This window comes from Phalaenopsis equestris, unplaced genomic scaffold (assembly GCF_001263595.1).
Source record: "Phalaenopsis equestris unplaced genomic scaffold, ASM126359v1 Scaffold224851, whole genome shotgun sequence".
NCBI classification, from domain to species: Eukaryota; Viridiplantae; Streptophyta; class Magnoliopsida; order Asparagales; family Orchidaceae; genus Phalaenopsis; species Phalaenopsis equestris.
In genome coordinates, this window is record NW_018242920.1 from 241484 (window position 1) to 268144 (window position 26661).

General features: G+C 35.3%; 1 protein-coding gene across 6 annotated transcripts in view; it reads right to left on the bottom strand.

Annotated features, from left to right (window-relative positions):
- The window catches only part of LOC110037771 (DDT domain-containing protein PTM), a 47774-nt gene extending 30396 nt beyond the window's left edge, over positions 1-17378 (bottom strand). For 3 of the 6 annotated variants that reach the window (XR_002295365.1, XR_002295364.1, XM_020742474.1), the window contains exons 1-2: positions 16195-17374; positions 15499-16104 (exon numbers count right to left, since the gene is read on the bottom strand). Coding sequence is in view for 4 of the 6 variants with exons in the window: in XM_020742474.1 (XP_020598133.1) it covers positions 15499-16104; positions 16195-17051 (1463 nt within the window). In the remaining 2 variants the exon portion in view is untranslated. Of the gene's footprint in view, positions 1-15498; positions 16105-16194 lie in introns of all 6 variants that reach the window. The other 3 variants (XM_020742475.1, XM_020742473.1, XM_020742476.1) reach the window with 3 other exon arrangements.
- Positions 17379-26661: the final 9283 nt, after the last annotated feature.

The following is a 26661-nucleotide window of genomic DNA, read 5'->3' on the forward strand; positions in this document are numbered from 1 at the left end:
GTTATAAAACTAACTATAAAAAAAATTAATTTCTACCGTCCAGCTGTCTATACCCACCTTGGTTACTTTCAATCCCCGGGTAGGGTCGTGATATTTTATGAGTTTGATAGGTAATGTCCACCAGCCAAAAACTGAAATTTAAAGAGTTATTGAAATTAGGAATTTGCATGTGAATATTAAGACAATCTCTCCCAACAAAGTAATTGCACTCTTTATCTGAGATTACACGAGCAAGTCCATATAGCCCCTAATATTTCTTTACTAATCTCATATTTGGTTCATTAGTATTTAAATTCTTACCTAGCCCTAATAATTAATAGTTTCAAGCAGACAATAATTATGTAAAAGCCATGACAAACCAAGTAAAAGGCTCGTGGAGTGTAAGTTAGAGCTAACATCATACATGGACAATGTAGTCTCTAAAGAGTGTTTAATAATATTGAGGTAAGACTGTGTATGCTAGCTTCGCTAGTTAATGGACTAGAAGAGTGGAGCAGTAGAGTGCAAAAGTGAAAAAAAAATGACAATAGATGTTGAAATGTGGAATGGGTTGATACAGTCAGAATATATCGCCACATAATCACGACTTCTGATATACAAAGAGAAGGAAAAAAGAATAATCCCATTTTAAATAAAAGTTAAAATTAAATTTTTGACATGGCATCAATTGGAAAATAAATGGGATGTTGAGTGGACCTTGGTCAACATCTTATTAAGAATTGAAGCATAAAGCTCATGACGAAGATGAAAACCCTTATGACAATGAATTGAGCCACTCTACAATTAAAATAACATTGAAAAAATAAAAGTAAAAAATGATGGATAAGATGAAAAAGACAAAAAGATCAAAAAAAAATAAATAAACAAAAGCCACAACGGAGAGCCAAATCTCTTATTTGATCACCGATCAAATTCAAGAATAGATGATTATGATGATGATGATGATGAGGCTACATATACAAAATAAAATTTTATTTGTGCAAAAAAAAATAGTGGACATGACCCGAAATCTTCAAATTTATAAATTGAAGAGGAAATTATTACACAAACATGTAAACTACTATCAAATTGCTAATAAATTTAATGATATTTAATATAATAATCTAAATAAAATAATGAAATTGATGGAGGGTGGAGAAGTCATATTCTCTTATTCCCTCAAACCCAAGTTGCAATCTTTCCCCGTTTTATATGGGGGCCAGCTAGGGGGCAGCTAGGGCAATCATAATAAAGGCTATTACAACTTGCCAAATATAAAAACAAAAAAAGAAAAAGTGTACATCATAATAAAAAAAGAATAAAAAAGAATAAAGTTGAATTAGGAATGTCCCTGCAATAGCATCCCCAATTGAACCTATGGGTCTCATATTTCTGACGATCTAGGCCACCTAATAAGGACAAATTTCCTCACTACCTCTCAAGCTCGGTAATTAGATGTTGTAAAGACCCGACTTGATAGTCATGTCATTGAAGTTGCATGGAGGTACAAATTTAACAAAGACATCAGCAACTTGAACATGAGTTTGAATGTAGATTAAGTGTATAATGTTATCATTGAACTTTTTAGAAAAAATATCTAACAATCTCAATATGTTTGGCTATGTAATGCACATGATTTTTTGCAAAAATAATGGTGACTTGGCTGTCACAGAACATTTTTATGGGACTGATTGTGGAGCATCTCAACTCATTTAGTAATTTTGGACTACATTCCTTCACAAATTACTAAAGCAAGTGCTCATAACTCAAATGCTACACTACTAGAGAGCACTGCTTGTTTTTTTTTGCTCCTTCACATGACAAGATTTCTTCATACAAAGAAACAATACCCAAATGTGAATCTTTTGTCCATGAGTTCCCTTGCCCAACTAGAATTAGTGTAAACTTTTACCCCTTTTGTGTAATTTCTTACAAAATAACCCTCTATTAGGGGTCTATTAAGAAATCTCAATATTCTCCAAACCATCCTCAAATATTTTGCATTTGGACTATTCATACGCTGACTCAATGATGACAGAATAAGTGATATCAGGCCTAGTGTACAATAGGTAATTTTTTCCCACCAATCTGTAATATCTACCTTTTTCCATTTGTGATTTTTCTCTCTCTGAATGTAACCTTTTGTTGAAATCCATAAAACACATTCCTCTCTTTTAATAGATCTAGGATGTACTTTCTTTAGGATATCACAATTTCCTTTTTAGACCTGACCAGTTATATGCTGTAAAGTATCTCATAGCTCCTGGATTCTTCATTTTAAAATTAATGGCAAGAACCACCTTAATCTTCCCAATCGTTTTTTTATCATCACATGTCAGGATCATAACATCTTCATAGAAATAACAAAAGCTTTCTGACCCCTTTGTGTAAGCTTTATGAATAATGTATGATCAGTTTGGCATTAGATGTGCCCATTATATTTCGTAGTCATGGCAAAGTTCTCAAACCAAGCCCGTGGAGATTATTTGAGGCCATAAAGTGACTTTTTAAATTTACAAAAAAAGATCTTTATTTGAGTCATTTTTTAACCCTGGCAGGATCTCCATATACGCTTCTTTCTCAAAGTCTTCATTCAAAAAGGCATAATTGATATCAAATAAATAAAATTATCACTCTATTCAATGCGAAGGAAAGCGGAATTCTTACAATGTTTAGCCTGACCACTGGTACAAATGTCTCTTGATAGTCTATTCAATAAGACTGAGTGAAACCTTTAGCCACCAACTTAACCTTGAACCTCTTAATGCTCCCATCTGTTTTATACTTGATATTGAACACTCATTTGCACCCAACAAGTATTTTTCTGGAGAACACTTCGTAAAGATTCATGTGTCATTTAGATCAATTATTTGGATCTCCTCTTCAACTGCATTTTCTATTATGGACTTCAAAATGCTTCATGAATAGACTTGTGCATTTGCACACTATCAAGATTAGATACAAAAACTTTATAAAGTGAGGATAACTTTCCATAGCAACATAAACCTGGATAGAATAATTTGTGCAACTTTCCCTGGCTTCTCCACTAGATTCCAACTCACTCGAAACTTCAAAGATGTGTGTATTCATATTTGGTTGTGAACAGTCTTGTTAAATATCGTATTTATCCTACCGATAAAATTTCTTTCTCCTGGTGTATACATGAAATTCCTTGTGCATTTCCTTATCATCAATTTCAGGTTGGATATTCTCAAGTGGTGGAACTTAGGAGATAGGATGATTAGAGGGAAGTAGAATAAATTGTAGTGATTCTAGTTTAGTGTCGATACCCAACATAGTGTCACAAATGAAATATTCTTCCCGGTTCTCCTAAATTTCATATTTGGTGTAGTAGGATTGCTTTTCAAAGAATGTAACATTCGTAGAGTAATAGTATTTTTTAGCAATGAGAAAATAACACTTGTAGCCTTTTTTGTTAAATGTATAACCAAAGAAAATATATTTGATTAAATTTGTGTTAATGCATGTGAACAAACGAGACACGTTAAATATTTTTAAAAGAATATTGGATGAGAAGGCTCTAAAATGAGGGTATGTTTTCATAAAAATATGGAGAGAGCCTTTAAATCCAAGGACTCTACTTGGTATTACATAAATGAGGTAGTGGGAGTAAGCAATGCATTTTCCTAAAAAACTTTTAGGGCATGACGAGAAAATATTATAGACCAAGGTACCTCAAAGATAAGTTCTGCATCTTAACTAATCCATTTTGTTGTAGAGTCTAAACACAATAACTCACATGGATGATATCATTCTTTGTAAAGTTGGGTTTAAAAATCAAGTTAAAGCATTACTTCGCATTACTAGTTATGAGAATTTAAGGTTTACATTGAAACTTAGTGTACCGCACGTCAAGGAAGGACTGAAAGATTTGTGTAATTTCTGATTTCTCCTTCATGAGAAATATCCAAGTGGTTTTACTGTGATCATCAAATAAGATGACAAACCATCTAGCTCCATTGATGATTTTTAATTTTGATAGCCCCCAAATATTAATGTAGAAGATAAAAATGGATGCGAGAGTTTCTACTAAGATGGAGAATATGCATGACTAGAATGCTTGGCCAAATGGCAGGTTTTCTCATTGAAAATACTCCGACCTTTTATTAATTAAAAGATGAAGGTACAACTTTGCCACCAAAAAAAAATTGGGATGACCTACAACAATGTCATAATAAAACATATCTTTACAAACTCAGACACAACATACTCAAAAACATGAGAAGAAGATGGTGAAGAAGATAATTGTATGTTAAGAGAATAGCAATTCTTGAGCAAATATAGACATTGATACAATTCAACACTATCAATCACCTTTCCCAAATCCACCATCAGAAATTCACAAAAGTTGGAATAGAATTTAAAAACACAATTCAAGTCATGAGTAAGCTTGTAATTGAAAATAAATTACAATCTAGTTGGGAAATCTATAACACCGAAAGATGAATTTCCTTAGAGACTTTCACTTCACATTTCCCAACAATCTTGGAATGAGATGCATCGACAGATATAACAAATTTAGAGGCAGTTAATTCTTGATAGTTGATGATAGCATGTCTCAATTCATGTGATCAGAAGCACCTGAATCTATCATCCAAGATTGAAATCTTCCATTGTTAACAAAATAAAAAGAGGATGTGAGGCATTGGTGGGTCATTAAGTTGGTAGGTTGTTAAGTAGTGCTAGTAAGAAACTCCTTCAACAACTCTAGTTCCTTGGTGAAGGGACTAAGTTCAGTCAAAACTTCAGAAATAGTAAGGTTTCTATTGTCTTGGTGCTTCCTCCATTGTCCAAGTTTTCAATCTACAAGTTTTCCATGTAGTTTCCAGTAAGTGTCATTTGAGTGATTAAATTTCTTACAATATTCACACAAGGGATAATTCTTCTTTAGCTTTGAATCATAGTAGAAGTTGTGTGTATAAAGTTGATCCTTTACTGCTAAATGAACCCACACTTCCTACCATCATGAGCTTGTTCCTATTTTCTTCTCTTCTAACTTCATCAAATGCTTCCCTAGTGACAAGGGAAAAGCTTCATCCACATGATTCTTCCTCTAATCTCATATAAGTTCTTATTTAGACCCAATAAGAAATTGATCATCATCTTCTTCTCTACTATGATTTTATAAATCATAGGGTCTTACGGGCACTTCCATACATATCTATCATACATATCTAACTATAACAAGTACCTTGATAGTGTGTTGAAACATTGAGTAACACTTGACTATTTTTACAGTAGCTCATGCTGTTTTGTCCAAATCTTTTCGATTCTAGAATAAATCTCACGAGGTACTTCTCAAATATCTTATGTTGTCCTATAAAGCAAGAAATTTTCTCAAACTTCTGTGGTCATAGAATGACCATATGATCCGAGATCTTTCATGAGTGATAAAGGAACAAAAGAATAAGAATGGCTCCTCAAGTAAGGCGCTCCTTTTTCCCTTTCCCACAGATGAACATAAAAACTGATTGAAACCATTGGAGAAAATAGTAGACACTTAGTTTAAGAATGGTGATGAGGGAAGAGATATCTGGCTGTATAACCATATTTGTTCCAGATTCGTACCACTTTTTGTCGTGGGACATGAAATCTTCATCCCGTATTTGGTCACGAATAGGTTGGTTAACCACAACGAAGGAAATCAGCAGAAAGGTGCTGAAAATAGGGGACTGCAAGAAAGAGGACATCGGCAAGGCAGCAGGGAAACACAACTGGGGTAGTTCTCTGCAGTAGGGCCCTGAAAAATAGTAGGAAGGCAGCGGCAAGACTACGCGGGGTAAAGTAATCCGAAGGATTGTACTTTTGGAATCAACTGAGGCTGCCGGTGCTGCTGCATAAGACGAAGGATGCTGGAATCAGCAGAAGTATGCTGCTGCTGGGTGTTGTCAAGGCAAAGAGAAGGGGCTGCTGCAGGGACAGAACTGCCTGCCGCAGAGATGCTGTTGGGGCTGCAGCTGAGATAGGAGGGCTGATAGACGGCAGCTGATAGAACGGGCAGAAGAGGATATTGTGTTTGGACAGCAGGAGAAGGCCAGCGGTGGGTAGAACAGCAAGGATTCTCTCTAGAGCTCTGATATCAAGAAGAAAGATGGAGAAGTTATATTCACTTATTCCCACAAACCCAAGTTACAACATGATAAAAACTATTACAACTTACCAACTATAAAAAAAGCAAAGTAGAAAATGCATGCAACATAATAAGAAAAGAATAAAGCTGAAATAGGAAACTCCATACAATAGAATCGACAAATTGAACCTGTAGGTACCATGGTGGGCTGTCTAGGGCACATAACAGGAATGGAATTCCACAAAAATGTAGAAAGCATAAATACCTCCAATACAATTAAAATAAATAACAATTTATGACCACATCGATTGCTCTTAGTAAACATTCATCTCCAGAGAGATGAAGGGGACTATCAAATGTTGAATGGTACATGTGACGTCCTAAGGCGTGATGTGATCTTAAAGGACACAAACAAGATTGTAACTGTACCGTAAAAATAAGTACCTTGACTTCATTAATATCATTTAAGAAGACAATTTAAAAAGTTTAAGCAGAAAAAAATTGCTTCATATAATTGCCTTAACTTTATTAATGTCTTTGAGGAAGAAAATCTAAATCTTTTACGCAGAAAACAAAAAAAAGTGACCTACGTTATTGAAGATTCACAGAGATTCCTTCTAGTCAAATCTACCTTTTTTTTTTAAGGTTTGTTTCTAGCTTTTTTTAAACAAAATCAACGAGGTTTAGGAGGTACGATAATGCAAGTAAGAATAATTATGTAATTATTAAAAAAAATTTATAGAGAATTGTTGGAGGTTAGAAAAGGGCCCCATGATGGAGAAAAGAAATATTATAACATAGGGAATGCTAACTTCAAAGTGATGAGTGATTCCAAGAATGGCACATTTGAGGGAATCTTAAATTAGGTCATTTCTCATGGTAGAAAGGTCTTAGGCAAGACGGATGAAAGGAAATAAATGAGCTATGGACTAAAAAATATATAGAATGATGATTATGAGACAATTCAAAACTTTCATGGAAGACATTTTCAAAGTGGCCATCTAGCATATAAAATGAAACAATGACTTGACTCTAGCACCAATTTGCTACAAAATGATGATGAAAATAATTTAATAAATAAATAAAATTGGTCAAAGGAGATCAGATTAAAAAAAGTACTAAGGTAAGCAAGCAACGCCCCTTTAAGAAGAAATAACCTCTGCGAAAATTCACATCTCATTTGATTCGTAATAAAAGAAAGGAATAGGCTTCACATGCAAAGTAGAATTTTATTCATGAAATAAAAATTTTTGTATTACTTTGAATTTTTATATTTATAAATAGACAAAAAGTAAACTTCTAAAAAATTAATAGAATGCTAATAAATTAAAAGACAACAAATAAAGTAAGCAAATTGGTAACAAATTGCTAGCAAATAACTCGAATTTTAATTGCGTTGCATAGGATAATTTTAATAAAAAAATAAAATTAAAAAAATTAAATAACCCAAATGCCCATGATAAAAAATTTCAAAATTCATGTCAACATCACTCTAACGCATGGAGTTATTGTTACTTTGGTTATACCAATAACCACATGTTAAATTATAGTAATAAAAAGTGAACTACAGACAACACAGCATATCTTTTATTGTTTTATTTTGTCAACATTTGAATTTGATGACTCCCAACACTAAATGATCCATATGTCAAAATGAGAGATGGGGAAGAGAGATAACACAGCATAAACAACTTAAAGTGATCCAAGCGGACAACTTAGAACTATCCACATACAAAACATAGACCAAAGGAGGACTCAATTGGTCGCAAACAATTTACATTAACTTAATTATTCAATAATAATCATTCAATTACACATCATGAATTTCTATTCGTAGAAACAAATTTATAAGGCAAAACATTTAAATACAAAACTAATCCTATTTAATCTGAAAAAATATTCAAATTTAAATCTAAGCTTATTAAAAAAAAAAAACTAAGAAAACAATTCAAATTGAAAAACATAAGAAAAATTGAAGCAGTGGCTGAAAAAGTGAAAAAAATCTAACAACAACTAATTGCATTATACTATCATCGAAAACCTTTCTGAATATGTATAAGGATCATTATTGATCACATCCTTAAACTCACCTGCTTTTGGTCCATTGGACCCAAACTTCCTTTTTTTCAAAAGTAAATAATCTTAGAGAATTATCTGATGGTAATGACCCTCTTAGTGACACAGATGAAAGTGAGTGTCCATGTGTTAACTAAATTACTTGGCAGATTCCCTCTATATTGTGTAAATTTTGATTTTGAAATAAAACCTTAGCCATTCAATTGTGCTAGATTAGAAGGCATACTATGCTGAATTTAGACTTTCCAACCTATATAAAACTGATCAATGAATTCCTAGAGTTAGTTGTGATGAAAAATACAATGTTTTTCTAATTCAAAATCCTTGTGATAGGCATTCTCAATGTCAAGATAAATAGGCACACGTTTAACCTTATGTTAAAAGAAACAAAAAGATAAATTTGGTAATCAATTGTCCAGCATATTAAAAAATTGTCACACATTGGCATTACTTCCTCAAACTCATTAAGGAAGGTTCTAACTAATTGAGACTCTTACCTACAATTCAAAAGCACGTGACCAAAATGTATCCTAGAGTAGAGTCACAAATAAATATTACCTCAATAATCCTTTCATCATAGCCCGAGTAGAGAAGGGTGAAACTCTTTGTAAGTCAATATCATGAATAATGATAATATAGTACCAATAACTGATTTTGACAATATTATTTTGGTAAATTTAACATAATTCATGTCATCCATCTCAAAACAAAGAAACTGTTCATCTCAAACTCCCAACCTATAAAAGTATTAGGGTCATGAAGAACCTAAAATGTGGAAGCATCAAACTTAATCCTTTTATGTAAAATCATGATAATCATCAGTAGGATGACAGTCGATAACACTTACTTCTAAAGAAGCTTGTCTATACATTACTCCTTTTTTTTGTAAGAATGATTCTGATCAACAATGCTGTTACAAGCACCAATTCGTAACTCGTAATAGACCTATTGGCAAGCGCAAGAAAAGTGGGTAGAGTAGACTGAAATAAATACTCAAATAAGTCATCAAATATTCTATAATTAGTTGCAATGTTTGCTGGAAGTGTTTGTCATATAGCAACTAGTTTACTTTATTGGCATCACTTCGAGAAAGCGTAGTTTCTATCACTTGTCTCAAAGTTCAAAGTTGAAATTCAATTTTCATATATGGGGCTCTTTTATCATTAAGAATCAAGCTATCAATAATACATATAATTAGTGCTAATAATGCAATATGAAAGCCAACCGAACATCATGTTTAAAGATCTAAAAGCATTATAAGCATTTATTGGCAGATGTCTGTAAAAATAACAATTTAGCTTCAATATAAAAATCAACTTCAAAGACAGTAATTTTGCAACAAATAACTAAATTTAAGATTACCTAGCAGCAAGTAAGCAAAGTTTTATAAAACACTGAGCTTTTTCTCATGTGATTCTCATTGAGTATGGTAAGTTGCAGGACTATAAACGGGCTACCTTTTAGTCAAGATCAACTAAAAAGTGTTCCAAGAAAATTTATAAAATTTATAGGATATATGTGGTGGTTTTCGTGCAATGTCACTCTATATGCACAAGGCAAACTTTGATGTCAAGATGCACCTAAGTGACACATGCATTAGTTCGACATGTGCGGAATTAGGTCAACATATATGCAGCTAGAAGAGAACATTGTAAAAAGATAAAGTTTGTCAGATATGGGTGTGGATTTAAGAAGCAAGTGAAAAGGATCAGAACTTGGTCGGGGGGTAAGAATAAATAACTGAGTACACAACTTGGGTGATCTGAATGCACGTCTTGGACATCAAGAGCACACAACTGACAACAAAAAATTTATATTCTTTCAATCATTAAATCAAAACCTGTCAGTTTCGCATGAAGACAAATGAATTAATTGCAAAACTAATCTTATCAATCAAAACAAAAATTCAAATTTAAACATTTTCTTATCCAAAAAAAAGTAAAGCGAATAAATCAATTAAATTAAAAAAAAATTGAGAACTTTGGATATGATTAGAAATGGATCTTAAATGCATGCAAGAGCCTAATGCCTAATTTAAATCTATTATCAACTGGCTTAACTTTTTATGACCAGCCAATTGCACCTTTGACCATGACGCGGGAGCTTGCCACAAAAAATATTGCAGTACTGTTGTTGCTATAGTACCACCAGAATACCTATCGTAAGAGACCAGCCGAAATAATCCCGTTTTCCTTATGTTTTATTTCCTATTATCATTCATTCCATTTTAGTCATTAAGTATATATGTGTTGTATTAGGATTTGGAAGTCAATTTTTCATATGTTTTGTCCAGGACAGTCATCGGCGTCCGTTCTTCTTCCTTGAAGCTGTATCCTAAGAAATGGGTGATACTCTGGCTATATCTCTCTCCCAAGATGGTAGTTATCTTCCCGATTTCCTTCCGCATCCTCCCCACATCACTTCCGGATGCCATCCATTACTCTAGCCGCCCACGAGTAGCCGCTTGCTGCTGTTTCCCTGCAGTTTTCTCATCTTCCAGCTGCTGCCATCTGCATTTCGGCTTACAGCTGCCATCCCGGACAGCGAGGAGTTGTTGTCCTTACCCTTTCCGGCACCCCCAGCCATCTCTATGACTTGATATTGTCGTTACCCTGCTGTCCCAGCCATTCCTACCAGTTTTCAATCCTCACAGCCGCCCCAAAACCCTTTTAACTTGCTGCTGCCACCCCAAACAGCAAACTGTTGTTGTTTGACATGTCGTTCCTTGCTATCTACCTGCCTATCTTGCTGCTGCCACCCAAACAGGAAAGTGTCTCTGTTTCTGCTCTTTCCTTTGTGCAGCCGTCCAAGACAGCAAGCGACCATCATTGTGTCATTGCTTCCCACTGTCCAGTCCCTTCTCCACCTTGCCGCCACCTTTCCAAATTCCCATCAATCACCACCACTGCCCCAAGATCTCGCTCTAGTTTGACTATCTGTGTCGTTTTTGTTGCTATTTTAGATTTCCAGGTGTGCTGTTATTGTATTTTCCCTTTCTTGTGTGTTGATTGTAACCGCCTATTTATTTTTGGTAAGAATATATATATTTTTTTTTATTGTGATTTAGATTAACTCCGATATCAATTTGTGGACTAATTTTGCCAATCTAAGGAATGTAGTGCATCACAAAGATTAATTTAAAGTGTGACAACATATTCACCGAATATACTTTATAAAGAAAAGATGGTTTCACTATATATAGATGACATTATCCACAAAGATGCATATGCATGACCTAAAAAGATTGTTTAAATCATTTTAAAAGCACTTTTCTAAAGAAAGTCATGAACATCGAACAAACATATATATTTATTATTACATTAAAAAGTTATTTACTTTATGACAAAAAAGAAATTTTACAGATGCATATGCAACTAGTAGGCACATTAAAATTTTTGGTTTAGCAGCTTATGATAGGATCCAACACAATTTTTTCATAGAAAATAATGCAAATGAAAATTTTATTACAAGTGCATCAAAAGATAATTACTCACAATTCAAAGGTATGTAATCTCTCTCAAATCCTACAATTAGAGAGGTAGAAAATCTCTCCCAAAACCTAACCCTAAGACTCATGACCCAAAATCATGTATAACCCTAATCCTAAACATATAAGCCCTATTTTGATTATTTGTGTTGTGTTTGTTGTTATTTTAGATTTTCAGGTGTCATGTAGTTATATTTTCCCTTACAAGTGTATTAATTGTAACCGCATATTTATTTTTGGTAATAATATATATTTATTCTATTGCGGTTTCTGTTAACTCCAATATTACTTTGTGAACTAATTTAGGCAATTTAAAGGATTCACTGCATCACAGAGATTATTTAAAGCATGACAACATATTCATGTAACTGACCCCTCATAGTGGGATTAAGGCTTTGTTATTGTTGTTGTTGTTGTTGTATGACAACATATTCACCCCATATACTTTGTAAAGAAAAGATGATTTTGTTATATATAAATGACATTATCAACAAAGATGCATATACATGACTTGAAAAGATTGTTTAAATAATTTCAAAAGCTCTTTTCTAAATAAAGGCATGACTGTCCAACAAACATATAAACTTTATTATTATATTAAAAATTTATTTACTTGATGACAAAAAAAGGATTTTTAAAAATGCATATACAACTAGCAGGCACATTCAAATTTTTGGTTTATCAGCTTATGATAGGATCCAACACAAATTTTTCAAAAAAATTAATGTAACAAAAATATCAAACAACTCATCACAAATACATAAAATAAGTGCCTATAAACCAAGAGATATGTGATCTCTCTCAAACCCTACAATTTGAGAGGTAGGAAATCTCTCCCAAACACTAACCCTAAGTATGATGACCCAATATCATGTATAACACTAACCCTAAAGATATTAGCCGTATTTTGATTATTTTGTCTTGTTTATCACTATTTTAGATTTCCAGGTGTCGTATAGTTGTATTTTCTCTTTCCAGTGTCTTAATTATAACCACATATTTGGTAATAGTATATGTCTGTTCTATTATGGTTTGGGTTAATTACGATATCACTTTGTGGGCTACTTTAGCCAATTTAAGAGATGTACTGCATCATAGAGATTAATTGAAAGCATGCCAACATATTCACCCAATATACTTTATAAAGAAAAGATGGTTTTGCTATATATAGATGGCATTATCAACAAAAATACATAAACATGTCTAAGAATCTTGTTAAAATAATTTTAAAGCTCTATTCTAAAAAAAGGCATGAACGTTCAACAAATATATAAACTTTATTATTATATTAAAAAATTATTTACTTTATGATAAAAAAGGATTTTTAACAATGCATATACAACTACCAGGCACATTAAAATTTTTGGTTTATCAATTTATAACAAGTTCCAGAATAATTTTTTCATAAAAGTTAATGTTTAATGTAAGCAAACATTTCATTACAAGAACATCAAATAATTCAACACAAATACATAAAATAAGCACCTGCAATTCAAAAGGTAGGTGATCTCTCCTAAAGTCTACAATTTGAGAGGTAGGAAATCTCTCCCAAACCCTAACTCTAAGAATCAAAATCTCAATATCATGTACAACACGAACCCTGAACATATTAGTCTTATTTATACTAAATAAAAATAAATGACAAATACTAAATTGTCATTATGCTAATAAAAGACAAAATCTTCCTTAGGCGATGGCATAACAATACCCCCATCTTACAAATACACCTAGTCTTCTAGGTGCAAAAAACTGTTGTTAGATTCAGTCATATGGACACCACACAGCATCATTGACCTGCAATGCTTTCCTTTTAATCGAAAACTGGTAGTGACCCTCACCATTTCATCATCTCAAAATATAATCTAGTGCGCATCCTTCAACCACATTTGAATTTGATGGTGTCCTAAGTTCCAATCAATCTTAGAAAATATTGCATCCCAAACAACTCATCTAGTACCTTATTGATCACTGAAATTTTTGTCAACTTCTTATAATATATTTATTTCATGTTATGCCACTCAATCAAGAATCCCAGCCTTGCGTCCTAAATCACCTTCATCATATTCTTTAGTATCATCAACGTCTTGCAAAAATTGGGGTCACCGCAAAACACCACCATCTTGTCTCTTTCTTGAATACTTTGGAGTGTCTAAATCAATCCTTGTAAAATCCCCTGCTCTTCTCTACCTTCCTCGCTCCCATCATCACTTCTAAATCGCCTTTTCCCAAAAAAGCAACCACAAAAAACACTGGGGAAATTGGATGCAGCCCTCCACTGAGTCCCGCTCACCGTGGTTTCCTATCCTAAGACAAAATTCTTCGAAGCGATCTTTTCTCATGAAGATCGGTATTTTCAACTTCCCAACCCTAGCATATTCGCACCAACTTTCTCTTCCCCAAATGTTTTCTCCCATGTATCAAGGGAAACATTCTCTCTTTCTAGCATAGTCATACCCCATCCCGATTTCTCTCATACCTTCTTTATGCTCCTCCAAACCACTTGCATAACTCCTCCATGTTTTGACCCAATCGTCTCCCCCCGCAATCTTTAATCCACCCTCCATTGGAGCCCTTGGAGGGAAATCTTGATGGTTAATAATTTCCTCCCTGTGTTCCTCTCGACAATCACTTTTCCCTTTGATTCAGCCAAAGGTTCTCGGGTCAACCCACGGTTAGAGTTTGCAAATTTCACCACTAACAGTCTTATATTTCATCTCAATAAGCCTTCTCGTCATCTCCACTAATCTCTCGAATCAGATTTCAATGGAGAAAAACTTTTCCTCTGTCTTGAATTAAGGTGGATTCCCTTTTCATCCAATTTCTTCTTCAAATCTTTTATTTTCCAAGCTGTCATTATTTCCCAGACAGATTTTAATCAAGAACTGTATGTCGTGATCCATTCGGCTTCCCAGCTAGCTCAAATTGTAACTTCTCGTAGGGTCACGAAAGCGATGTTATTGGGCCTCAATCTCATCTTCCCAATTACCATGAATGAAGCCAAATTACAACTGTATTACGATATTCTCATCATCATACGCAATGATCCCGTTCGTCACTTGCCACTGAGCCCTATCATGATTGTATTGTTTGTACGCGATCAAGGTGTGATTCATAGATGAAATCACTTGTTGATTATGTCGTATGCTTCCACTAGATTGAATCACACTATCCCTTCGGTCGCATCCCATCGGTCTCGCCATTTTCATCCCTACTAGGTTTAATCGCATGAAACCTCATTCCCAGAAGTCCCGTATCTGATTTCAAAACTCCTAGGCGCCTGTATGCAAGGATCCCCTCTGATTCAAGATGATTTTTTTTTCGGGATCTATTTATGTGATACTATTTGATAGGAATCAAGATGATTTTTTTCATGGAAATTAAGGCAAACGAATATTTTATTGTAACGTCAAACAACTCAAAAAGAATACATAAGCTAAGCAGCTACAATTCGTGAGGTAGATGATCTCTCTCAAATCTAAAATTCGAGAGGTAGAAAATCTCACAAATCCTAACCCTAAGACTCAAAATCCAATCTCATGCATAACCCTAACCCAAAAGATATTAGCTTCATTTATAATAAAAAATAATAAATAACAAATGATTAAATTGCACTTAGGCTATTTAAAGAAAAATATCACCCTGAGGCAAAGGTGTAACTGTTTACCATTGGATATTCCAATTAAGAAAAGAAACAAATATCGCATTTTTAAATTCTTAAGTTTGGTAAAACTATCACTTTGGCCTACATAAACAAAAGCAAAGTTTGGGAAGCAACAAAGCGGATGGGGATCAATTTGGATGAAAGTTTAAGAAAAAGAAATAGGAATGTGTAACTAAGAATGTATAACAAAGCATTTAGACTTACACCAATAGATAACCACAACAACCATAATATAGTCGCCCATGAGAATCTCTTCCAAGAAAATCTGCCCCCTTGAATGGCATCAACAAACTAACCACTCCATCTTTATCTACCAGGCATTCCGGGCAATGCCATTCGCCCTCTGGTAAAAGATCTTTTACCACTCCCACGCATCTAGAATGAAAAGCAGCAGGACAGCCATCACAGCATATTAAATTACCATCCATCCTACAGAGACAACATTCATCACTATTTCCATCAGCAAGGTCAGCAATTTCCTCTCTTGCCAAAGAACTTTCTCCATCATGCATTATTGAATATTTTCGTTTCCTCAAGGAGTTCATATTATTGTTAGAATCTAAATTGGGTTCCGAATCTATCACTCTTCTGTTAAGCTCTGACCTCAACCATTCTACTTCAACAACATCATCACATAAACAATGAAGAATCTCAAGCTTCAATTCAGCTGGTTGTTCATAGTATTCAAAATCCAAGAGCTTCAAATGAGCAAGCTTGAAGTCAGACCTCATTGCAGAACCACAAAAGAGCATATACTCAACCAGAAAGACAGGCCAGGTAACTAAATCTAACATATCCCAGTTAAGATTCCTGAAAAACAGAAAGCGGACGAAGAGAAGAGTTTCATATCTGCGGAACATATGCAAAGTAAACAAACTGAACTACTAGAAGGGCATATACCTAAGGCAATCGGTTGCTGGCTTAAATTCCTCCTCCATAAGAAGCTTCAAATGAGGTTTGAGAGCGTACAGAAGAGAGAAGTGTATCGAATCAATCAAAGGGTTAGCATAATTGCACCTCAATGCCGCCACTAGTGTTTCCAAACGGAAAGGACTCAGAAATAGCGACCTACTAAAAGACCTAAAACAAGAATAAACAGAGAAGAGATCAAGGACAGGGAGGCCAACCACATCCAGGTTACTGGATGAAGGCGGCAATGCGGGCTTAGAATTATATGTACCAGATTCAAAATTATTGCCGTGCCTCTCAACATTCTCAGAGACAAGTTCATTCTTACAAACAAAAGTATCAGGAGGAGACGGCTGAATAGTGCTTGGCCTACGAGCGCTCCTCCGCAGAGGCATATCCAGAAAGCTTTTCGGTTGTCTGGAAATCTTTCTCCTTTTCCCCATGTTCCTCTCATATTTACTCTCCAAACTACGCAAAACCCCTTCAACGCCTAAATCTTCATCGCGCCACTCCCCGACACTGCAATTAACAGGTGAGACTCCCTCCATGAGGGCTTCTCCAACATTGGATCCTTCCAGAGACGCGCTTTCTTTCGAAGGATACACCGAACTCTTATCGCTACCTCCATTAGAAGCTTGTGCCGCATTACTCCCCAATTCATCAGAGTGAGCCATACTACCCAAACAAGAAGTACCTATACAGAAACCATTCGCCCTGGGTTCGGCTGATTCCTCGCCCACCACTCGCCCCTCTACCGGATCAATGCGATAATGTTTCTTGCGCGGTCGGCCCCGACTTCTCCATTGCAGAAGGGCTCCCGGAGGGGGAGGAGGAGGCTCATGACCCATTTCCCTCGGGATCGAAGCGATCTAGTCAATATCAATCTCTTCAGAAGTTCCGTCACCCTAAAGAAAACTGAAATAACCAGCGGACGCGTCATATGATTTGACGACGCCGGGATGGATCCCAGCCCTAGGAACACTTCCGAAGAGCCATCCCCAAAAGAATTGTTGGGGAAACCGTTTCGGAAGATCAAGAAACTAGGGCCTTTACCGAGGAAGAAGAGCTTGGACCTCCCTCAGCCGACTCCCGAACCCGATGGCGTGGGCATCTGCTGGGAAATTTATCGAGGTGCACCGTACCCCGTGCTACCTAGCCCTGAAAGAATCAGTACAAGTGCACCCCTGTGGCGTGCAAGACACCGGGCTATTACAGTTTACTGCTAGCGCCTGCGCACAGTCGACACCTGCAGTCAGATCCCAGCATTGTACTCGAAATGGTCCGGCAAGAGATCCGTCTTGGATAGAGAATTAGCGCTAGTTCTTGCAGCGGCCCTTTTGTATTCTAGCGTGCAAGGACTATTATCATGGTGGCATTTAATTTAAAAATATTGCCCTTCATAAGCACAAGTTATCACCTTTCATCGCCTCTGATGAAGGAGAAATTTTTACATACAGAACGCGTACACAGCATTACATGCATATTCCAGTAATATGTCGTCATGTGTGTTATATCGGACCCATCTCCTCTCCCGCGGAGATTATTGAAGATTATTGAAGTGGAATCGCAGAGGTTATTGGATAAGTAATTGGGGTTATTGAAGCATTAATTCTAATAACGCCGCAATAACCTTCTAATAACATCCGTTGTTACACTCTCAATAATCGCCACAGTTATCCTTCACAATAATCTCATAATAACATCTCAATAACCTCTAAATAATTTTTGCCCCCTACATAACCCCGCAATACCGTCATGTGTGTTATATCAGACCCACCTCCCGCGGAGATTATTGAAGTGGAACCGCAGAGGTTATTGGGTAAGTAATTGGGGTTATTAGAACATTAATTCTAATAACGTCGCAATAACCTTCCAATAACATCCGCTGTTACACTCTCAATAATCCCCACGGTTATCCTTCAAAATAATCTCATAATAACATCTCAATAACCCCTAAATAATCTTTGCCCCCTGCATAACCCCGCAATACCTCAGAATAACACACCAATAGCCCCTCAATAATCTATGCGGTTTCATTTCAGTAACCTCCATGGGGCAGCATGTTACTGGAAGTTCGCACACAGAGCTGCATAAGTGCTCCGTATGGAATAATTTTTCGTGATGAATGTCCTGTTTGGGGCAGCTTATACGCTCCGTTTGCATTTTGAAAAAGCAACTCAGTGTTTGTTTTACGCATTTTACCTGTGTATCCTAAAACGTTGATCGGGTTTCTTTAATAAACAAGGTTGTGGGATTGACCTCGCGGCCCGCGTCTTCAATCCTGTGTCTGAATTTGTTTCCTCTTGTGCTCTTTTGTCCATCACCTCTCTCACTCAAGCATTGTTTCCCTAGGCCACTTCTCTCTCGCCTCTCCCTCCGTTACTTTTATCGACAAATCTAGGCTTTCTCCTTCCTCTGTTTTCCGAGATCCCCGAGTCGGCTTCCCACGCCTTCATTCATGGTGTCCCATGTCCCGCTGGTATCGTCCTCTATCTTCCTCTTTTTCATCACTCCTATAGCGAAAGACTGACATTTGGACCTCTTTAATGTCGTTCTTTCCTTCTCTTAAGTGTAATTATGATCTAGAAATAAGGGTTTGGTACTCAACACGCCCTGAAACTAGCACCATTAGCTTCAAGCGTTTTATTTTATTTTTAATGCATTTTAGTGGCCATGTCATCCCATTGAGCTCAATTATCGACATATTTGTAAGAGATTTGTTTTTTCGATTAGTTGTTGATGAGCTGTCTCAATTTTTCGGGTTGGGACCTCTTTAATACAATGTTTTTCCATATGCATGTTGCGGGTTTTTTTTGTTGTAATGGTTATCTCTCTACAGTTTTTTAATTTTATAAATTTATTTGGGATATTTTACATTTTTTGGATAAATTGAAGTATAATGTGTGCATAAGGATTTGCACGATTCTCCTTCTCTAATGGTTGTTTAAGGTTGCTTCGTTGTTATGGTTGCTTTAGCTGGAGGCTGCGTTGGAGGTTGTGGGTGATGTCCTTGTTGGTGGCTTTGGGTGAGTGTTGTGTTGGGCTTGTGTCTGTGGGTTGGTGGTGGATGTGTGTGTGTGTGTGTTGATGGGTGTGGAGGCTGTGATGGTGGTTGTAAGTGTTGTGCTTGTCAGTGCCATGTGGAGGCTCGATTGGTGGCTATGGGTGATGTGTATGTTTGTGATTGTGGAGGTTGTGTTGGTGGGTGTGGGTGACGTGCTTGTTGGTGGCTCTGGAGGCTGTGGTGGTGGTTGTGGAGGCATGTTGTGCTAGGCTTGGGTATGTGGGTTGGTGGTGGATGTGAGTATGTGCGTGTTAGTGGCTCTGAAGGCTTTGTTAGCGGTTGTGGGTGATGAGCTTGTTAGTAGTTGTGGAGGTTGTGTTGGTGCTTGTGGGTGTTGAGCTTATTGGTGGCATATGGAGGCTATGTTGGTGGTTGTAAGTGATGTGCTTTTTGGTGGCTTGGGGTGTGTGTTGTGCTGGGCTTGGGTTTGTGGGTTGGTGGTGGATGTGTGTGTGTATTGGTGGTTGTGCAGGCTGTGCTGGTGGTTGTAGGTATTATGCTTGCTAGTGAAAAGTAGAGGTTGTGTGGTGATTGTGGGTGATGTGCTTGTTGGTGGCTTGGGGTTTTTGTTGTGCTTGGCTTGGGTATGTGGGTTGGTGATGAATGTGTGTGTGTGTGTAGGTGGTTGTGTTGGTGGATGTGGGTGTTGTGCTTGTTGGTGGCATATAGAGGTTGTGTTGGTAGCTTAGGGTGATGTGTTTGTTGGTGGTTTTGGGTGTGTGTTGCGTTGGTGTCGGTCGCCAACATGGGAATATATATATAATAGACACATTATTTGATAGTGAGACTCAATTAATTAAACTAAAGAAATTCTGACATCCGTTTTAGCCTGTGAAACATTTATGTTGACTGACAAATTTCTCATATCTAAGATGGAAGATTAGACAGGGTTTATATTAAGTCGGTTTCTAAATTTTCCTATAAAAGCAAGCCCCTATAGTTAATTACATCATAAATAACCAAGTCACTTAAAAAAACTCTCGATGCAGATTAGAAAATATTGCCTTCAAGAATTTCAAAGTTTAGGATTTTCATGGTCAAACAAAAAGAGTTTCAAATGGGAAAAGGTCAAATATGAGCAATTATTTTGGAATCCAAAGAGAGAAAACTAGGGGGATGTTACGAATCCTGAGGAGAACATCGGTGACTTCCTAAGTTATCCTATGGTGTGACTTCAATTTTGAGTGAAAATTATTTATTTTTCCATCCTACCAATTATTATTATTAAGGACTTACACTTTCATGACACGGTCATATAGACAGCCTAGAAGATAGGAGAGTTTACATTGTGAAGCACGACAACCTAGAAGCTTAAAGCGAGTTAGAGCTTAGATTGCACAATATGGCTATGCAAAGACCTAAAAGAAAATGTGATGATTTATTTCGCGCTAGGCACACCACATCAAAATCCTATGGCTTATTATTTAATTCTAAGAGAAGATTTTTGTTGTAGTTCCAATTATTATCTCAAAGTTTTTCTTCTGTATATTCTCGTCATATTGCCCATAAATTCTGCTCCAAGCTTCTCTTCGAATTGGCAGTCCTAAGGTCCAAGTTTCCGAAGGTTTTATCATGTATGTTTCATTGTTTTAGTTTTGTTGTCAAATGTCTTATTTAAGGAAGTTAAAGTTGATTAGAGTAACACCGGTTAGAATCTCAGGACTCCCTCATTTCAGTACCACTATTTTATTTATGAATTTATTTATTCTAAACGAGTTGTTAAGCCCCATTTAAACTGGAGAGATCTCGTTAGCAGTCATAGGTTACCTCATCCGAGGGACTCCCGTAAATTCAAAAGAGCGTATTATGTTGTTTTTTGTTTTGAAAAGGTAAACTTAATTATAAAAATATGTTTTGTATTTTTTTTTCAGTTTTGTTTTTAGTTTGGCAAGTAAAGTAAATAAATGCAGGTAAAAGAACTGTACAAGGTAAATAAGAAAAATTGCAATACATAAAATGTAAATGCGTACACGGGTCTCTACTACCGCTGCATGGTTAGCATAATAAAACATAATATAATTTGTGGGAATATAATAAATTACAGGAAAGTGAACAGGAGTATCCAGTACTGGAAAAGTCAAAAAAACAAGTCGTACCAAAATACGAATAAGTAAAAGAACACCCGTAATAACATATGGAAAATTAGGACTAAGTGTAAGGCATTGGTAAAGGTGGAGGCTTTAAGCTGAATCGTGTGCTTCCCAACCTTGAGTAATAGCTACCAACCCAATAATCTACAGAGGGCATTCCTAACCTCGAGCCAAGTGATCAACAGTGGACCTTTGTAAATTTTCATTTTAAACTTAGTTTTCAAGCATGTAGAACTTACTTTATCAGGCAAAAGAAATTTCATTTTTGAAAGTATTTTGCAAAGTAGTGTAGTCCACATGTTAATTACTTTGATCGAGCTAGGACTACAAACAACCTAAGAGTATCAGAAGCAACCATCTCATCAAGAGTCGACAAATAATATCATCAGTCCTTATCCTCTCCTCTTATTGAAGGTCCTCAAGGTAGAGAATACTATTCTAAAATCTCACATAATATCCCTCGTTTTAGCACACAGTAGCCTTATTGACATTGCCCTAGCCACCTAAACCTCAGACTTACACAAGCTCGATGATCCATATGTATCAGAAACAAATATCCCTAGTTGCTTACAAGGATTTAAATACCTTATAGAAGAGTCAAATCCTTGAGCATTGGGTTAATTAATGTTAGATAAGTAGTGTAGGGCATTTCTATTGATTTAGGTGAATTATCAAGTCCGGGGGCATAACTTGGTGTGTTCATAAAAGTTTTAATGAATGATTTTCTGAAACAAAGCATAATAAGTTCAGTTGTCCTTCAAAATACCCAAAAGATCATAAAAGTGTTCAGGGCATACCCTAAACAAAATTTTAAGACCCTTTGAAATATTTTGAATTCCTTTAAACTTATTATGTTGTCCAATTAATGATCTAAGATTAAATTTAGATTCAATTGATTAATCTAACCTATGCTCAATGAACCTTAATTTTTTATTTATCCCATAAGTGGGGTACTTAGACATTCACTTAAGATTTTATTTAAGAGTTATGTAAGTGGATGCCATTAAGAGCAAGCTCAAGCCATTAAGGATCTTGGATTCACAATTAGAGTTGGGCTTGTAGTGTTTCAAAGGTATTCATGATCAATTATGTTCCTCTTTTCTAAATTTCATCAAGCAAATTTAAATCAAGCCTAGCCACTACTAAGCCCTTAAGCCAAGTTTTTGGGGTAAATTTACAATAATTAAATTGTTGAATTAAGTGGATTTAATTCTCTTTGAAGGATTGCATTAATCACCAATTAAGGACTTTTAAATGAGTAATTTATTATCTTCCTAGCTCAAGCCCCTTACCTTAGGATCATTGATTAAGTTAGCTTCAAAATCACAATAATTGAGAAAAACTACATTTTTACTCTTCTTGTAGAAAAGGAGACAAGTTGGTTTTTATCCATAACCCTATGTTTCAAACATCCACAAAAGTATTATGATCAATATTACCCATTTACCCTTTGATTAATCCTAAAATTTAATTAGGGAATTAAAATCCCAAAATCACTATTTTGCTTCTAGGGCATTTGCCACTTCATAACTCATTAAATTGAACTTAAATGACTTTAAAATTTTCATGGTGCCCCACTCATAAGTCAATTAAAATATCATAGGAGAAATTACGATTTCCTGATTTTATTTAATTATTATTATTATTTTTACTCACAAATTAGGACTTTTAATGCTAATTTATTTTAATTAATTAAAGTAAAGTTTCTGTCCACAGGAAAATTATTGAAGGTTCACATAGATCAGAGGACCAATTGGACCAAATTTCATGATTTTTTGAATTATATTTTAATTATTATAATTATTTATTAATTTTAGTGATTTATTAAACAAAAAATATAATTTAACTTCAAATTTTACACTTTATATTTTTCTTAAATCTGTATAAGTCCATAGAACTCAGAGAAACAAGTTTTTCATTTTTATGATTTCTATTTTATTTATTGTAACTATTTTAATGCAAAATTAAGGAAAATACAATTTTTAGCATTTAAAATTACATAACTATGTTAGAAAAATTAGGACAAATATTTTAAAAGGTCCCAAATGATCAGTGAACAATTTAGAACAAATTGGTACATTTTTATATTTATGTGATTTTTAATTATTTTTAAATAAAAAATTAGCTCAAAAGTGAACTATTTATTTTAATATCAATTTTATTTTTCTTAGGTGCCCATGATCACAGGGAACACTCAAAATAACTTTTCATAATTTTCCTAATTATATTTTAATTATTATAATTATTTTAATGCAAAAGTCTCATTTTTCCTTGAAAAATAATTTTTTATTTTTAATATGTTTCAAATGGGTTTTAATTTTCACAGAATGTTCAAATATCATTATTTATAGTGTGGAACAATTTTTATAATTTTTTGGACTATATTACATTTATTTGAACTATATTACATTTATCATTTATTTGAATTTTTTATGACTTTTAATCATTTAATTAGCCATGATAATGTACATAATTATTCAAATTCTTCTTATATAATTTTTAAAGTCTTTTGGCCACAGGAAACCTACCAAAATAAATCCCATATTTTTTTTTATTTTAATTTTAATTTCTATAATTATTTTAAAAAAACAATGGGGACTTCTCCTTGAAAATTTAAGGTTTTATAGTTAGAGGTGTTCTCTGACTTTAGAAAAAATTAGCGAACACTCCTAATCTAATGAGGAATAAACCCCCACAAATTTCAAGCTATGATGATTAATATTTATTTAAATATAATTAAAACACTCTATGTAGTATTTAGTTAATTAAAAATAAAATACATCGTAAATAATTTTCATTTTTAGTTCATAATTTTCTCCTCTGTTCCTTGAGCAACAAAGATTTTTATTTTATGTTTATTAATTTTTTACATCAAGTTATGATTTTTTTAGGTTTCTAGATTTAATTAATAAAAAAAGCCCTATTTTTCTACTTATCCTAGTGGCCAGCTCATCTTAGGCAGCTCGGAAGCTCCACACGGTGCACTCCCATTTGATATCGCCTTACACGTCAGCGCTGATTGGACCCGCGCTTTATGAACCAATCTCCCATCCCACTCCTCGGTCGTTGGATCAATACATGCATAAATGGACGACATCCATTCATCGTCCACATCTGTTCTAAACCTAGAACCGTCCACACTAAAAAAACTTTGATCTCGCTCGATACTCAACCAAATCACTCACGATTTGTTCCTATAGCTTCATCTAATCGAGACAAACATATCCATACAGTTACATGCTTTTGAAAATGAACTTCTCTTAATAATTAATGAAACTAAGAGCATTCTTAGAGATTTTGAAATATACCTTTGCCCAAGAAGTGAGGCCTCGATTGGGTGCTTGTGGAAGCTTCAATAGAATCTAATAAACCTCCTCAAAGTGTTTCTTTCCTCTGGTATGGAGTCTAAGTAGAAATTCAACCAACAGGTGGTGTGGCCTTGGTCTAGGAGTGGGTTAGAGAGCTTAAAGGATGGAGCTTTCAGTTGAACACTTCCTCTTTTGGTCTGAGGAAGCATAAGGGTGAATTATTTTCAAATTTTGTGAAGTTTTTTGGAATGACAGAAAAGTGCCTTGGATTTTGAGCTCAAAATTCCAACAGGATAGTGGCTATGGATGGCTAAGGAGAGTGGGAGTAAACTCACGAAGGTTTGGAGAGGCTTTGGAAAGAATTTGACAGAGTCTCCCTAAGGAATTCGATGATCTCTCCTTTTTATAGCCATGGGCATAGTGGCCAGTAAAGCAATCCAAAGGGTGGAAAGGGTTGCTTATGTGGAAGGTTAAAAGGCGCAATTCACCAATGGAAGTTGACCACATTTGATTAGTGCAATTTAGGCTTGGTCCATGGGGGAAGCTTCTCAATCTTGGGTTTTCTGACAACTACACCAGCCGGCCAGGCTAGGGTGGCATCTAGTAGGGAAGCCTAGGGAGTTTTAATTGTGATCAAGATACAAGTTTAATCTTGTGATGGAAAGCATAGGTCATATAACCAAATATGGAAATAGATCCCCCAAATCAAGAGAACCTTGGTCCATGACACCCCTAAGGTGGGCTAAGAGGATCTAGACTAGTTCTTAGAGTCCAAATGGTAGCTATGGTGGTCAAAGTTGGGCTAGACCAAGCGGCACAAGATGAGTTTTGGGTTTGGTTTCAAGATTTGGGATTTGGCTTGAACTTGAGTTTGAGCTTGGTTAGGGTATGAATTTAAGTTAATTTAAGATTCAATTTGGTGTAGAATATTTTCATGAGTGAAATTTGGAGTAATTTAGATTTTGGGGCAAAATTAGGGGTTTTGATTTGGGTTGGATTCAGTCTAGGTTTGAGTTTGTGTCTAAGATAATTGAGGGTTCAATTTGGTCTAGGGAAATATTATGAAGAGAGTAGGAAGTGTATTTGGTGGCATTAAATGGGTTAGGGAGTTCAATTTGGAGGAATTTTGAAATTAAGCTAATTTGGGGGCATTTGAATTAGGCTTGAGATTTAGACTTGAAATTGGATTCAATTGGGCTAGTATTTGGATTCAATTAGGTTTTAATATGATGAAATTTGATTTAGATTTAAAATTTGGAGAGTTTGAAATAAATTTGGTGGAAATTGGGGGTGAATTTGGGGAATTTGGGTCTTTAAAGGTAAAATTGGGATTTTGGTCAAAATTGATCAATTTGGCCAAATTGGGCTCAATGGGTGATTAGGAGTGAGTTAGAAGAGGTTTGAAATGATTTGGGAGATTTTGGGAATTTTTGGACATGAAAGATATTTTGGTAATGTTGGCAATTTTGGGGTATTTTAAGAATTTTAAAAATTTTGTGTTTTTTTTGGGCAATTTGAGTGGTTTGAATTGGTTTGAGAAGATTTGTTAAGAGAATTTTTGGTAGCTTTGGGAAATTATGGTTTCAAAGCATTTTGGTTATTTTGGAGAAGTTTAGGACAAAAGGTCAAAAATTCAGTTTTAATGATGGGGCTAATCACAAAATTACCCTTATGGTGCCATTAGACCAAGGAAATCCCTATTTTAGGCCCTTCATGTGGTTATCCTAGCCATCCTAGACAAAGTCTAAGGGTTTGGGGGACCACCCACATGAGTTTCCAAAAGAGTAGGGAATCAAACTAAGCATGTTTGGTTAAGGATTTTAGGTTGTGAGTGAAAGTGAGGGGTTCAAGTGTGTGCGTGCCAGATTGACCAAGACCACACTACCCAGGGATAACCCTAAGGCCATACATTCCTATGTGGACTTTTTTCGAGCTCACACATGTAGTATTCATCCTACTAAGTGCCAGAGATTAGAACCAACATGTGGAACTCCGA